The sequence below is a fragment of the Salmo trutta genome, chromosome 26 (assembly GCF_901001165.1).
Source record: "Salmo trutta chromosome 26, fSalTru1.1, whole genome shotgun sequence".
NCBI classification, from domain to species: domain Eukaryota; kingdom Metazoa; phylum Chordata; class Actinopteri; order Salmoniformes; family Salmonidae; genus Salmo; species Salmo trutta.
The window spans coordinates 10,237,854-10,253,586 of NC_042982.1; the positions used below are offsets into that span (position 1 = coordinate 10,237,854).

A 15,733-nucleotide genomic window follows, 5' to 3' on the forward strand; every position below is an offset into this window, starting at 1 on the left:
TAACCAGGCTACAGCTTTAAGACTCAGGTACTGACCACATTGAAACATGATCTTAGGCTTTAATAAATGATAGGACTCCCGGCTCATCATACAAGGTGCTGGTGCTGTTTGCCCTCTGAAGGACGGAAACACAATGCATCTGAAAAGCCAAAGATAACACAGACGTTCTGTTCACAGTTGTATTCCTTTTCTTTTACGTTCTGCCCTCTGGATCCAGATATCTGGCCATGAATCCTGAATAGTAAGTAGTTATGAGTTGTGAGTGACAATGGTATTTTAGCATTATTTGTACGGTTGTCGAAGCAGGATGTGGTGTCATGTTTAGGTAGGCTATTGTCTTGGATAACATTGTAGCTACAGTTAAAGGCCCCTTTACGTTTGTGGGAGAATAAAATGCTCTGAACTTGGGACACATTTTCCCAGTTTTAGGCCTATGGTTTTTCTTTTGTTGCTTTGTATGCAATAACCATAGTGCATGTTAGGTTTATCAATGGTGTGTTTATTTTTTTAATCCTAAATAATAATGTTGTAATGTCTTCCTCAGTGACTACCTATTCAAGCTGCTTCTTATAGGAGACTCTGGTGTCGGCAAGTCTTGCCTGCTCTTGCGGTTTGCGGTAGGCATTGTGTTAAAATAGAATACACACAATCTTTGGTGTTGTTCCATATAGCAATGAGTCTAGTGTAAACAGAAAGCGAAGGCCATTTCCTTTGTGGAAAGGACACTGCAAAATGTCATCCAACCCAGTAATTAACCACTGTTTGAAGGTTTGTTCAGCCCATTCTCCCATTGTAAATAATACAACTGCTCGGTGGTCTCTACTCAGGATGACACCTACACAGAGAGCTACATCAGCACAATCGGGGTCGACTTTAAGATCAGAACCATTGAAATGGAACAGAAGACTGTCAAACTACAAATTGTAAGTACATATTTACAAGACAAACTCTCCATAGCTCCAGTTGTACATTTTGGTGATGGGGATGTGGTAAGGATTGTTTGTAAAATCAAACTGTTTGATCTATCTCTCCTAGTGGGACACAGCCGGACAAGAGAGGTTCCGGACCATCACATCCAGCTACTACAGAGGAGCACATGGGATCATCATTGTGTATGATGTCACTGATCAGGTAATACAGTGTATTTGAACACTTTGTCGCTAGATTGACCGTCTATTGCATCGCAATGTACCAGAGTTAGAGATAAAACTATATGTACAAGATTTCAACTATTTTGCCAGGAGTCCTTTAACAACGTGAAGCAGTGGTTGGAGGAGATTGACCGCTATGCGTGTGAAAATGTCTCCAAGTTGCTTGTGGGAAACAAGTGTGACTTGGTCTCTAAAAAGGTAGTGGACTCTGCCACTGGTCAAGTAAGTGTCTGTTCTCATTCATAAAATGCTTGTGTCACCAATGCAGAATAGATTCCTCATTAACTACAAATTACTGTCAATCATAGACATGCTAATCACACGGTATTGTGCTTTTGTTCCATTGTGTTGTCATAAAATTCTGCGCTCTCTTTTTCTTGGTATGATTGCTTCAGGAATTTGCTTCATCCCTAAAGATTCCATTCCTGGAGACCAGTGCGAAGAATGCTGATAATGTAGAGAAATCATTTTTAACCATGGCCTCTGAAATACAGAAGCGTGTTGGAAGTGATGGTGTTCAGAGTGAGGCTGCTAAAGTGGGCAACAAGATAAACAGTGCACCCCTTTGGCCCGGGGGGAAAGATGAGGCTGCCGCCGAGGAGGGGAATTCTTGTTGCTAAAGCCATACACAAAATACAGAATAAGAGAATCAATGCGTTTGGACACTATCTTAATTTCCTTTTGTTTTGTTCAGAGATGGTAATTGATCCTTGTGAGAACAGCTATGCAATAGTTATGCGGTAGCCTGTTCCAACAGTGCATAGAATGTGGCCCGCTGAAAGGCACCCTTTGAATTAGTCTGGTACCATTCTAATGTAATAGCTGAACACAGATAGCAACCGTGCTACCTTTGAATGGCCTGGGTATTGAACATGTGACAAAAAACAACAGTTGATTTACCCATGTGGGGTAGGTGAATGTTTGCTTGATGCTTTGAACTTGCAAGGTGAATTTAGGGTGTCATTTTATCTGTAACATTTGTGAAGAACTGATTGTTTTGGTTACCACGGGTGGTCAACAAGTAATTTTTTCTTGTGTTAAACACTTTTTGATTAACATTTGTTGTTTAATGAAGACAATAAATTATATATTTGTGGCTTAATTTGTTTTCTTCATTGTTTTTATGCATAATGCACTGTTAGTTGAAACTTGTTGATGTATAGGAACAATTTGATGAACTGATCCCTTAAAATAATGTCCACAAATAGAGTGGTGCACAGGTACAACAGTTGCAAATCATCCCTGGTCCGTCGGTGCAACCATAGAAATAGAATCGTTCTATATCTGTGGGTGCAACACATATAACCTGAAGCAGATGCAACTGTGTTGTTATGGCTGCCCTCTAGTGGTCATGAATATTAGATATAGAAAAGCAAAATAGAAGCAACTTGAAAATAAGGAACTATGGCAATGATCGTTGCTATGCTCTACGAAAACACAATTTATAACAGGGGCCTAAAAGTTTAACATTTGAAAGACAAATCAGTGCAAACTAAGCCATGTCTTATAACTTACACTGGTCGAAGGGAATAAGAGTGGTACAGGCATATAAAATACACTGTTGTATTACAGTATATAAACTAGCGTTCTGTAAAAGCCTACAGGGCAGGGATGTATTTTTAACAGACTTTGGGCACTGCCATCAGTAATGATGGACATTTTGGGTTGTATTCGAAGGTCAACGAAATCTTTGTTTCGATTGGAGAAAAGGCTGTAAATACCGCCCTATTTTGTTCCACATGACCTTTAACGAGTTTTATTGCACTTTATGGCTGTCGCTCAGAGTAACATAAGCCAATCAGGCGCGTTTGTCCTTTTCACTCGCGCTATGTTCACCGGCTCTGTCCCATTCAAGATGTCGGCAACGTCGATGTTCCCCATGTGTGTCCGGGCGAGCAGGGGCCTCCTCAGGCTCAGGAACGGAGGGAGAGGGGGTTCCAACTCCACGGGGGTGGACTTGATTCGGGCACTTTCCACGGAGAAGCCGCCAACAGGAGATGGCAGTGCTACAGGTGGACTCGCTCAAGCAATCTTGCAAGAGAGGCTTCAGCAGCAACAGAAGAGTCAAGTGAGTCAAGCTAGCTGACATTCCTCCATGCTTGGTTCGGTAACGTTAGCTAGATATACATAATTTTAACAAGCAATGCTACAGAAAAGCCAAAGAGACACTTTATCAATTAGCTGGTTTAGTTTTCATGAGTTGTCATTTCCAGTTTGTTGAACCTCCGGGTCTCTCACAAGACAATTATTTTCCATTTACACCCCATTATTTGCTGAACCAATACATTCGCCGATTTAGCATGTTGAGCTAGGCTATCCTGCCATCCATGTCATTCCAATTCGGGATCCTTGACCATAAAACCTAACCTTAACCCATACCCTAACACTTAGCTAAACCATTTACATTTCACCTTCAATGAGGTAGTGACGTCCCAAGGATCCCAGATAACACGGACACTGTCATCCAACTGGCTGTATCCAGTCAGCTAGCTAGCCTACCAACATTGCCTTTTCTACTAGCTGTAATAATTAGCTAGCTAGTTAGCTAGCTACATATCTTTGTTTTCAATTGCCAGTGAGTTCGTGTTACCTAGCTAGTTAGTTAACGTTAGCTAATCACCAGCTTACTTTCAAATGTCACACATCCAGGCATATTCCAGGAGATAAACTAGCCTTTTAGCATGATATTAGCCAGCTAGCTACCAAGTGGATTCATCACCTAGCCAAGTAACGTTAGCTAACTAGCTTTACCTAGATATCCAGCTAGCTATGCGGTTATACTCCCATGTTCAGCCACCATCTATTTATTTTTCTCACATCAAGGCTTCTGTACAAGTCTAACATTACATTAGATATATGGTATCTGCCAAGGTTTTTTTTTTTTTTTTTTTTTTTTTGAAGGTCAGGTATACACTCCACGCCCCCAATGCATTTCCTGCACGCACGCCCCCAATGCATTTCCTGCACGCACACTGATTAATCTTATTGTCACAGTTTAATAACAGTGCAGGATATTTTACTTTAAATTGAATCTCTAAATCTTTCGAACCTATGACCAATGTCTTACGTCACTGAGTTAGTTTGATTTGGCACTAGCTACCGGCATATACTAGATTCATAATCTCATTTCCCTTTAAATTAGAAAAGTTCCTTATTTTCCAAGCTATTCTGTATTGTAGCTATCAATTCCCGATATAATGTCTAGCTGGCTTGTGTTAGGAAATATAAAGGAATCTGACCTGGCTGTTTGCACTGACAGGGACAGCCCCCTCCAGAGGGGGATGGGGAGTCGGAGCAGAAGCAGGACCAGGGAGAGGACAAGAAACAGAAGGAGAACACAGCCTATGCCAAGAAGATGGTGATGCGTTTAGCAGGCCTGATGGGGATAGGGGGTGCCGTCGGCATGGTGTACGTATTCGGTAAGTCCGCCTTTTCCCTTTTTGGTCCCCTCCACTCTGTCAGAGCAGCAACATGTCAAGGGCTGACACTTAACCAGCAGCACTAGTGAAGGTCATACTGAAGATAGTGGAGTGATTTGGGACACCCTCTCCTTGCTCTGTGGAATATTTCCTTTTAGGAGGGCATTCCTGATAACTTGTTTTGAGCTTTAGGTGAATGGGCATTTTGTATATTACTCGCCTTTCATCTCATCTAAATGGTGTAGAATTTTGATCAGCAGTTTCTTTGCACTCGTCTTATGTCTTTCTCAAAAGTGTTTTTAAAAAAAAATGTTTTTAAAGCATGTCTGACTTTTCTGATCAAGTTACGGTTCAATAGCTGTTTACGAATCAAAGATTTAAATTCCTTGGCATATTCCAGTGTTATTGTACGTTCTGTCATTACTGTCAGCCTAACAGGGCTGACAGTAATGGATGGGGGAATTGTAGAAGACATGACCATACTTGTCAAAAGGAATGGTTGAATGTTTCACGATGTCTGTCTCTTTTCTGAAACGCATGACACATTGTGCGGTGCCATATGCTTTTCAGAAGTAATTTGATTTGTGACACATGGCATCTGATGCATGCAATGCAATAAATACTCATGTTTCAAACAAATAATGTATAATATCATAGATCTATAATACTATCATGAGTAATGTGTTTTTCCTCCCTATCTACAGGTAGCAATTCAGTGGATGAACAAGGAAACACGGTATGTTTTCATTAACATGTTTTAGATGCAGAACATATGGTTTATTGTCTTATAGGACCAATTGTTGAAAAGCAGAGGTAAAAGATTTCCAGACGAAGTTCTGTCGAACTTCAAGCAAACAGTGGCTTGTGCCAGTGGGTTTTAAAGTGTGCATAATGGAAGGTGGTGACGTAAAATGACAGACTTATCACACTTCTCAGGTAGATCCCTTGTAGCTCGTCAATTGGTTCAAGCTAGCGCTTGCGGTGTGTATGTGCCTTGTGGGAAACCGTCAGGGACTAGCGGTGTGAGTCTGGGAAGGTGGCTACTTCAAAGAGCACACTTCTTTCAGGTGTGGTCCTGTTGTCCACTTCAAAGGGCACTGTTGTCAGCCTACTGTAAATAGTGTGTTAACTGCCAGGGGTTAAAGGTGTGGGGTTAGGAAGGTGGGCATTTTGAAAAGCACACTTGTCAGGCTGCTGTGAGTGGAGTGTGCCGGGCCTCTTAGTGCCCGGATCCCATACTTGTCCCTGCATACTGGAGGAGCTGTGTTTTTAATTTGAGGTCTTTGGGTGTCACTGTGAGAGAAGTCCAAGGATCCTGTTCTCATCCTCTATTGCTTCCTCTCTGGAACCAGAGGAGCCTAAAGTCTGCTCTGCTTTTATGATTTGAATTCTCGATCCCTGACTGAATTGATGTCCATTTACTCAACACTTTTTGAATGAAAACCTTATCATAGTACATGAGGTGACCAGCTACTTGCCTAATATTAAGGTTCCTTGTGCTAACAGCAATTTATCACCATTTTACTGTAAGGTACACACAATCAGAGGATAAAATATAAATCAAAAGCCACTGAAGGAGCTTGCCTCAAGATGAACATGCTGTAGTTGGCGGAGATGACTCTTGTAATCACTAATGTTCATTTTTTTTCAGAGGCATTAGCTTGGGCAGGATGTGTGGAATGAGAACAGGATGGTGGGCAACGTCCTCCACAGGGCACATGTCTCAGGTAACTGTGATATGTGGCATGTGCCAGGGGTTAGAGCTGTGGGTTTGTGAACTTTTACATTTCTTAGGGCTCACTTCATCACCAAAGACCCTCATTTGGTCTTTTATAGTTAACCTGTGGCCACTTCAAAGGGCACATTTCTCAGGCTGCTGTGATTTGAGGGATGTGGGCCTTATGTGATGTGTCGCCTTCTGCCACGGGTTCGAGGTGTGGGATTGGGAAGGTGGGCACTTGAAAGAGTACACTTCTCTTACTTCAAAGGGCACACTTGTCAGGCTGTGAGTGGAGTGTGCCAGACCTCTTGGTGCTGGATCCAACACTTGTCCCCTTAGACTGGAGGAGCTGTGTCAATTAGAACCCTTTGTGTCAGAGAGAGAAGGAGTTGGATCCTGTTGTCATCTCTGGATTCCTCTCCAGAACCAGAAGAGCCTACCGTGAACGCCTGGCCCACATGTCCAATGGAAGAGTACTAAAGTAGATTAATGCAGTTCCATCCAAGGGCTGTCGTGTACAGCAGCATATTTGGGCTTTGCATTCATCAGTAGCCAGAGGTTTTAAGGCTGAACATGCTACTGAAAGCACGACTTGTCATCTACACTTATGAGTTTCTGTGGGGACGAAATTAGGTGTTCGTTCTTGTACTGAGGGACATCAGTAGCTCTACAACCAAGTCTTAGGTTAAGTGGTCGATTTGGTCCTGTTTGGCACAAATGTTTGGTCTGATGAAATCCTGGTCTGCGGTTCTACACCTCTGGCACACTTCCTCATGAAGTGTTGCCCATCATGTCCTGCCTTAAGTGAGACCAAGCCACCAAAGGGTACACTTCTCAGGAGATTGTGGCCTGTGTCAGTGGTAAAAGGTTTGGGGCACTTCAAAGAGCACACTTATTTCACTTCACATGCCCTGTTGTTCACTTTACAGTTTAAGCTTGTTCCCACTTCAAAAGGCACACTTGTTAGGCTGCTGTGAGTTGTGTCCCACTTCCAGGGGTTAGAGCTCTGGCTTTGGAACTTTGGGTAGGTGGGCACTTAAGAGTACGCTTTTTTCACCTATCACCCACTTCAAAGGGCTCTTGTGGGCACACTTGTCAGGCTGCAGTGAGTGGAGTGTGCCAGGCTTCTGGGTCCTGGATCCCACCCTTGTCCCCCTCAGACTGGAGGAGCTGTGTTGGATGTCTTTGTGTGTCACTGAGAAAAGGAGCTGGGCCCTGTTCTCATCTCTATGGCTTTCTCTCAGGAAGCAGAGGAGCCTAATGTCTGGAACACCTGTCTGATGGAAGAGTGCAAGGGTAGATTAATGCAGTAACATTTCAAGGTTAATCTTGGACAGCAGCACATTTTTGGCTTTGCATTAATGCAGTTGCCTCAAGGTTCTAAGGCTGAACATGCTAGTGAAAGCATGACCAGTCATCTACACTGAGTCTCTGGGGGGATAAAATAAGGAGGCACTCAATTTTGTACTGAGTGACATCAGTAATTCTACAGCCTTATCATATGTCAAGTAGCCTTTGGATTGGGTTCTGTTTGGCTCCCATTTTCCCCTGTTTTGCAATCGATTAAAAGTATTATCTTGTAATATGAGAGAATTTTGTCACTCTAGGGCGGTGGTCACCAACCGGTTGATTGCGATCGACTGGTCGATCATCAAGGCATTCCTAGTCGATCGCCAAACATTTCTGTAGAAAAGCTCACGAGAAAGGCTTGTGCTAATTTTTTAAAATGTATTATTCCTATTGTGCTGTTGGCGGTAGGTGCACTTGATTCAGAAGCCCTGTAGGCAACGTGTTCCCATTTTGAACCAACAAATCGGATAGCTCAAATCACCGTTCCTACAGCTTCCTCGGCCACAGCATACTTGGCTAAGTGAGATTTCATAACTTTTAAAACCATGACCAGAGAGAGACTGTCAAATACAGCAAAGAGTGAGTTAATGTCTTAAGTATCAACACTGTTTTTGTTCAACACTATTACAAAGCTTAAAAGCGCTTTTCCCAACTTCCATTTGCTTCTGCAGATACAATGAGTGAGTAGCCAAGTGTATCGATAGCCCTGCGTTTTTGTTATTAGCAGCTCGTCGTGTCTATTTTAATATCGAGGAATATTTCACTTTCTCAGGTCATAGGAACAACATTAATTTGTGCGTGAGGAAGATGCAGTGCGACTCGGAGTTTGGCCTTCAGGTGGACGACTGTCCCCTCCATCTGGTCAGTCTCAAAGATGGAAGAAGAGAGCAGGGACTGTGACTGAAGGTCACTGACATCATGATTTGACCTCGTTTTTTGTCTTTCTCCAGAGTTCCCAGTTGTCTTGAAAGCACCTTGATCATCAGATGCAGGTACCATCAGTCCTGTAAAATGAAAAAGCAACTTTTCAATGTATGCTCAGCTGTGGCTCGCAACTGATCTATTTTGTTATCAAAGCTCGAGTTTTCATATATGTGGTCTGAGAAGAACAATATTGGTAGGCCAGGCATATAGCCAATATGCTGTGAATAATATATTACGCCTACTGCACAAACCTCCATTCCTAAATAACTGTTTTTAGTAGGTTAATGTTCTTTTTAAGTTAACTAATTCTGAGTGATAGATCTCTGCTTGCTTTTTGACTACAAAAGTGATCTTGACTCGAAAGGTTGGTGACCCCTGCTCTAGGGGTTCTGCTGAATTTCTAAAACGGATGCATTTTTTTCCTGCAATGAGCAATTTTCAGGTCTGCTGAGTGCAAACTTGAATGTTGTGAAAATTCTGTGCGCTATGACGGCCTACCGGGGAGCAGTGGGTTAACTGCCTTGTTCAGGGGCAGAACGACAGATTTTTACCTTGTCAGCTCAGGGATTCGATCCAGCAACCTTTCAGTTACTGGCCCAACGCTCTAACCACTAGGCTACCTGCCGCCCCTATTTGATCATAATGTAGGACTACCGGAGTGGCCTACCATTAAAAAAGAAAACTGAGGAAAATGCATTCAATAACATCTTAACATGGAAATAGCTGTTCTATCATTCAGCCTACAGTAGCTGCAAATGAGTGGTGTTCAATGTAGTCCTATATTCCATGAGACTTTTGGGGGAAAAAACATGCAGGGCTTGACATTAACCCGTTTATCCACTTGTCCTTCAGACAAGGTGACTGAATGTTGTTTGATTCAAGAAACCACAACAAAATAAAATGCATTATTATTCCTATACCATTTATTACAGAGAATCCCAGAAATGATGCTACCTTATTCAAGCCTGTCTCAAAATACAATCTCTTTACCTGACTCCCTTTTCAAAGATCTCTAGAAATGCACAGGTTTTGCGCTCTTGTAGGAAGCTATCACTTCCCCATTGCTGACTACCAATTATCTATAACTTGGCTATTAACTCAAACTAGCAAACGATATGAACAAATGTGCGCACTTGACAAAATGCAGCTTTCGCTTTGATGTCAAAACAAGCGCATCTACTCACGACCGCTCATGCTGTAAACAAAGAGAATGGCACAGATCCATATATGACAATGAGTGAAGTTCAATCTCGTGCTTCTCTGCGCAGGCAGTCCTGGGGAGCTGCAAGCAGCTTAGAGGGAACATTGGTGACAACCAATTCTCATTCCTTTCACTAGCTCAAGCACCATCTCTTATAATGCTTCTTACCAGTTTGTTGGTGTGAGGATCGATGCTCTCATATATCCATATTGTACACTAGTAGTTTTTCTTGAACTGCATTGTTGCTTAAGGGCTTGTAAGGTCCTCACCTGTTGTATTCGGCGCATGTGACCAATAACATTTGATTTGAACTATTTTCATCTCTGAGTAATAACTGGCCACTTCCTGATGTTTGAGTTCCCATGGCCATCCTGTTGCTGTTTCGGGAACATGGCCTGCCCCTGGTCTCCCGGGCCTCTGCCCCAGTGTTGTAATGAGGTGTGAATTGCCCCTAAATGAGCACTCGCACACCTCGTACAATGTCAACCTCCTCTGAAAGTCTAATTTGGCAAACAAAAGTATTATCTGAGTTAAATCACTGCTCTGTGCTAGAAGTGGTTCTTGAGAGATGCTTTAATGGACCAGACAAGCTCTAGTCAGAGCAGAGGCAAGGAATATTTATGTTCTAGCAACGTTCTGCTTGTTTTTATAGTTCCATATTTACAGTTGAAGTTGGAAGTTTACATACTTAGGTTGGAGTCATTAAAACTTGTTTTTCAACCACTCTACAAATTTCTTGTGAACAAGCTGTAGTTTTGGCAAGTCGGTTTGGACATCAACTTTGCGTGACACAAGTAAATTTTCCAACAATTGTTTAGACAGATTATTTCACTTAATTCCTTGTATCACAATTCCAGTGGGTCAGAAGTTTACGTACACTAAGTTGACTGTGCCTTTAAACAGCTTGGAAAAGTCCAGAAAATGATGTCATGGCTTTAGAAGCTTCTGTTAGGCTAATTGATGTCATTTGGAGGTGTATCTGTGAATGTATTTCAAGGCCTACCTTCAAACTCAGTGCCTCGTTGCTTGACATCATGAGAAAATCAAAAGAAATCAGCTAAGGCCTCAGGAAAAAAAAATTGTAGACCTCCAAGTCTGGTTCATCCAATTTCCAAACGCCTGAAGGTACCGTATTCATCTGTACAAACAATAGTACGCAAGTATAAACACCATGGGACCACGCAGCCGTCGTACCACTCAGGAAGGAGACCCGTTCTGTCTCCTAGAGATGAACGTACTTTGGTGCAGAAAGTTCAAATCAATCCCAGAACAACAGCAAAGGACCTTGTGAAGATGCTGGAGGAAACGGGTACAAAAGTATCTATATCCACAGTAAAACGAGTCCTTAATCGACATAGCCTGAAAGGCCGCTCGGCAAGGAAGAAGCCACTGGTCCAAACCGCCTTAAAAAAGCCAGACTACGGTTTGCAACTGCACATGGGGACAAAGATTGTACTTTTTGGAGAAATGTCCTGTGGTCTGATGAAGCAAAAATAGAACTGTTTGGCCGTAATGACCATCGTTATGTTTGGAGGAAAAAGCGGGAGGCTTGCAAGCTGAAGAACACCATCCCAACCGTGAAGCACAGGGGTGGCAGCATCATGTTGTGGAGGTGCTTTGCTGCAGGAGGGACTGGTGCATGTCAAAAAATAGATGGCATCATGAGGAGGGAAATTATGTGGATATATTGAAGCAATATCTCAAGACATCAGTCAGGAAGTTAAAGCTTGGTTGCAAATGGGTCTTCCAAATGGACAATGACCCCAAGCATACTTCCAAAGTTGTGGCAAAATGGCTTAAGGACAACAAAGTCAAGGTATTGGAGTGGTCGTCACAAAGCCCTGACCTCAATCCTATAGAAAATTTGTGGGCAGAACTGAAAAAGCGTGTGCAAGCAAGGAGGCCTACAACCTGACTCAGTTACACCAGCTCTGTCAGGAGGAATGGGCCAAAATTCACCCAACTTATTGTGGGAAGCTTATGGAAGGCTACCCGAAACGTTTGACCCAAGTTAAACAATTTAAAGGCAATGCCACCAAATACTGATTGAGTGTATGCAAACTTCTGACCCACTGGGAATGTGATGAAAGAAATAAAAGTTGAAATAAATCATTCTCTCTACAATTATTCTGACATCTCACATTCTTAAAATAAAGTGGTGATCCTAACTGACCTAAAACAGGGAATTTTACTGGGATTGAATGTGAGGAATTGTGAAACACCTTAGCCAAATACATTTAAACTCAGTTTATGTAAACTTCTGACTTCAACTGGTAGCTTTTTGAGAGTGCATGATATTCATGGTTAGTTCCATTTAATTAGGCTAATTATAAAATCAGGGACAGGGCATGGCAATGAGAAATTCATTGATAATGATATGTTTATGAATTTCAACTAATGTCCTGAACTGACTCCAACCCTGACTAGCTTTAGCGTACGTTACACTATTGGTTTTGGAAAGGAAGGTGGAGATGCTGGACACTATCTACTAGACATTACCGACATAGGAGTTGATACGACTCAGCCATTTGCCTGTCTTTCCTAAGCTTATCTCTGACTGAAATGTGTAGTCTGAGGGCTTTAAATTCCAAGGTTGGCTACCAGCAAAGAATCTCTTGGGCTCTACGCAAACAGAGCCAACAGAGGTTCGTTTGCATGGCTCTCTACATAGTTCTACGTACATTTGTGCAGCTGAATTTTTGGAATGCAATGCAAACGGACCTCTGTCGACACCGTTTGCGTAGACTGTGTTGACATCTTTAGGGCAAGTGAAAAGGATGTTTTCTCAATCTCCTTACACAGCCACAAGAGGGCACACTAAGCTGAGTCATCATGGCTGTGTTTACCTTTTTCCCCATTGGCCCATCGCTGTACCTTTGCCCTAATATACAGGTTTACCTGGCACATTATAAAATGAATCAAATATAATTGGAGAATAAGTCACTATAGATAAGCAGTTATCTAAATCATGTACAGTGTCGGTGATCAAATGATGTCTGTTATGTAAGGGAAACTCCTTATAACCATGCACAGGCAGCAGGGGGCGTAGTTGTGTCTTTCTCCAACTACTGCAACCCCCTCAGAGCAGCCTTGCTAGGGAGGAAGGAGTGTTGAGAAGGGGGATAAAACAGCTCCAGCCCACAACCTCTGTTCCCATGTGGTGGCCCCCGGCTGGTTCTCGCTCGCCGGGCAGGCAGGCAGACCCCCAGGTGGCAGATGCAGCTGAATATTCATCAGCTGGGAGATTTAATTGGTGGGCTTGTGTGGAGCGCTGCTGAAAGTGTCACCACGAGGGAGGGGCCAGGGGGAGGGCTACACATAGGCATGACTGCACAGAGACATGCAGCAGTGTCCCGGTTCAATATACTGGATTTTATTTCACACTACACACAGATGCTGGTCTGTCCAGGCGGAGAGTAGAGCATGAGTGGTTTGGACGGTCTTGGTGTCTGTGCTCTCAAGGAGAAAATGGCTCTCTGTTAAGAAGACTTTGTGAAGCATTGGTACAGATTTTCTGTTCAGTTTAGATCAGGGGTCTGCCCCTGGGCCAAAACCGGTCCACCAGTGATTTGGGGTCTGTCAAATCAGCAGGAATTCAACTAAAAACTAGTTTATTTTAGGAAAACTGTTCCCAAGTATCCCCACAAAAAAAGAGGTGATCGTGTCTCAATGTAATCAAGGTATGAAATGATTGTTATTTACAAATACAAATCTCTTTTTGTATTATTTTCTGACCCCCTGACCGTTTTTGCTGGTTTAGATGCATAGGAGAGATTAAATGCTAACTAGCCTGGATGGCTATCAACTTCAATAAAGGAATATTCACTAGTATTTCAGGTGTTGTGGCTGTTTGGACCCCGCTGAATTGGCTGACACTGACATTTGAACATCAACACAACCACAAAATGTTATGTTATTTACCTTGTGCATTTGCCATATATTGTAATTCATGTCAAGAGTTTTTCTGTCAACAGTACCATCTGATTGACACTGACCTGGCAATCACGCAAGTGTGTGTGTGTGAGAAGTGGACCGTTTCTCACTTTCCTCCTGTCTTCTCTTTCAGATTCCAGATCAGTTTGACAATGGTGAGTTGTTTCCCCAATGACTGACGCTACCTGTGGTATTCAGTCTAATCCACAAGGTGTTTTGAAGAGGTTTTCTTTTCTCAAAGTTGAGTTAGCTTCGAGATCAGTGTTTTTATTTTGGTGTCTGAGGCTTTTGGCACACCTGCGTTCCCCAACATCTGCTCCTGGGCTGTAAAAGGATCTCACATTACATCAGTTGTGTTTTATAGCTGAAGTAAAGGCTACATAAACATGGAATAACAAGGTTCAGACAGCTGTTGGTGGTTAACTTGTGAAGTCTTAGCCCTGTTGGTTACAGTTCCCTTAGATTTGTCAATAAAAAATGAGCGAGCTTGTGGGCTGTGTTTGCTTGACCTCCACCAATCTAATCCCCATTCTTATCCATACCATGTTCACAACACCCTCCACCCATTCATTGACAGTGGTTCAGATGAGCCCCCCCCCCAACTTGCCTGTTCTGCTGTCAGCCTTGGATTGTGGGCAGGAAGGGGGTTGTATGATCGATCAACCCACTGAGAAATGCCATGCCTTGCAGGGGTCCCACACCCAACGCACAGGCAATGCCAACCACCCCCCTTTGTGTGTGACTACCACCCTGTACCCCCCCAGGGAAAGGGACAGGGCCTCATGACAAGACTGACACACGGGAAAATGGAAATTACATTGTTTCTCTCCATTTTTACATTTTTAAGTGTTACAACTAGAGGTCGACCGATTTCTGATTTTTAACGCCAATACCGATTTATTGGAGGACCAAAAAAAGCCGATACCGATTAGTCGGCCGATGTTTGTTTATTTTTTATTTGTAATAATGACAAATACAACAACTGAATGAACACTTATTTTAACTTAATATAATGCAAAAACAAAGTGTTGGAGAAGAAAGTAAAAGTGCAGTATGTGCCATGTAAAAAAAGCTAACGTTTAAGTTCCTTGCTCAGAACATGAGAACATATGAAAGCTGGTGGTTCCTTTTAACATGAGTCTTCAATATTCCCAGGTAAGATGTTTTAGGTTGTAGTTATTATAGGACTATTTCTCTCTATACGATTTGTATTTCATATACCTTTGACTATTGGATGTTCTTATAGGCACTTTAGTTTCTGTTATACTGTTAGTGGCAATGCTGTTACAGTGGCAATACTATCATCTCAAAAACAAAACGTTATTCCTTTTACATTGCACAACCTTCAGTGTTATGTCATAATTGCGTAAAATTCTGGCAAATTAGTTCGCAACGAGCCAGGCGGCCCAAACTGTTGCATATACGCTGACTGCGTGCAATGAACGCAAAATTACACAATTTCACCTGGTTAATATTGCCTGCTAACCTGGATTTCTTTTAGCTAAATATGCAGGTTTAAAAAATATATACTTCTGTGTATTGATTTTAAGAAAGGCATTGATGTTTATGGTTAGGTACAGTCGTGCAACGATTGTGTTTTTTTCGCGAATGCGCTTTTGTTAAATCATCCCCGTTTGGCGAAGTCGGCTGTCTTTGTTAGGAAGAAATAGTCTTCACAGTTCTCAACAAGCCAGGCGGCCCAAACTGCTGCATATACCCTGACTCTGTTTGCAAGAGAAGTGACACATTTTCCCTAGTTAAAATAAATTAATGTTAGCAGGCAATATTAACTAAATATGCAGGTTTAAAAATATATACTTGAGCATTGATTTTAAGAAAGGCCTTGATGTTTATGGTTGGAGCAACGTGTACCTAAGCGATTATATGCAACGCAGGACAGGCTAGATAAACTAGTAATATCATCAACCATGTGTAGTTAACTAGTGATTATGATTGTTTTTTTTATAAGATAATTTTAATGATAGCTAGCAACTTACCTTGGCTTCTTACTGCATTCGCGTAACTTCGTGGAGTG

General features: G+C 42.3%; 2 protein-coding genes across 2 annotated transcripts in view; both read left to right on the plus strand.

The window, feature by feature from the left end:
* The first annotated feature begins 39 nt into the window (after nt 1-39).
* On the plus strand, nt 40-2,253 carry LOC115163072 (ras-related protein Rab-1A). Its single transcript, XM_029714663.1, has 6 exons — nt 40-241; nt 545-617; nt 828-923; nt 1,036-1,131; nt 1,242-1,373; nt 1,547-2,253. The coding sequence occupies exons 1-6, from the start codon at nt 228-230 to the stop codon at nt 1,769-1,771; spliced, it is 636 nt and encodes a 211-aa protein (XP_029570523.1). The 5' UTR covers nt 40-227; the 3' UTR covers nt 1,772-2,253.
* Nucleotides 2,254-2,964: 711 nt separating this feature from the next.
* LOC115163074 (mitochondrial import inner membrane translocase subunit TIM50) overlaps nt 2,965-15,733 on the plus strand; it is a 28,712-nt gene continuing 15,943 nt past the window's right edge. The window contains exons 1-4 of the mRNA XM_029714664.1: nt 2,965-3,219; nt 4,411-4,570; nt 5,275-5,306; nt 13,832-13,853. Of these exons, the coding sequence (XP_029570524.1) occupies nt 2,980-3,219; nt 4,411-4,570; nt 5,275-5,306; nt 13,832-13,853 (454 nt within the window). The 5' untranslated portion in view covers nt 2,965-2,979. The remainder of the gene's footprint in view (nt 3,220-4,410; nt 4,571-5,274; nt 5,307-13,831; nt 13,854-15,733) is intronic.

Coding starts and splice junctions, on each gene's coding strand:
- LOC115163072 (XM_029714663.1), top strand. Junction 618..827: donor GCCTGCTCTTGCGGTTTGCG/GTAGGCATTGTG, acceptor GTCTCTACTCAG/GATGACACCTACACAGAGAG. Junction 924..1,035: donor AGACTGTCAAACTACAAATT/GTAAGTACATAT, acceptor TATCTCTCCTAG/TGGGACACAGCCGGACAAGA.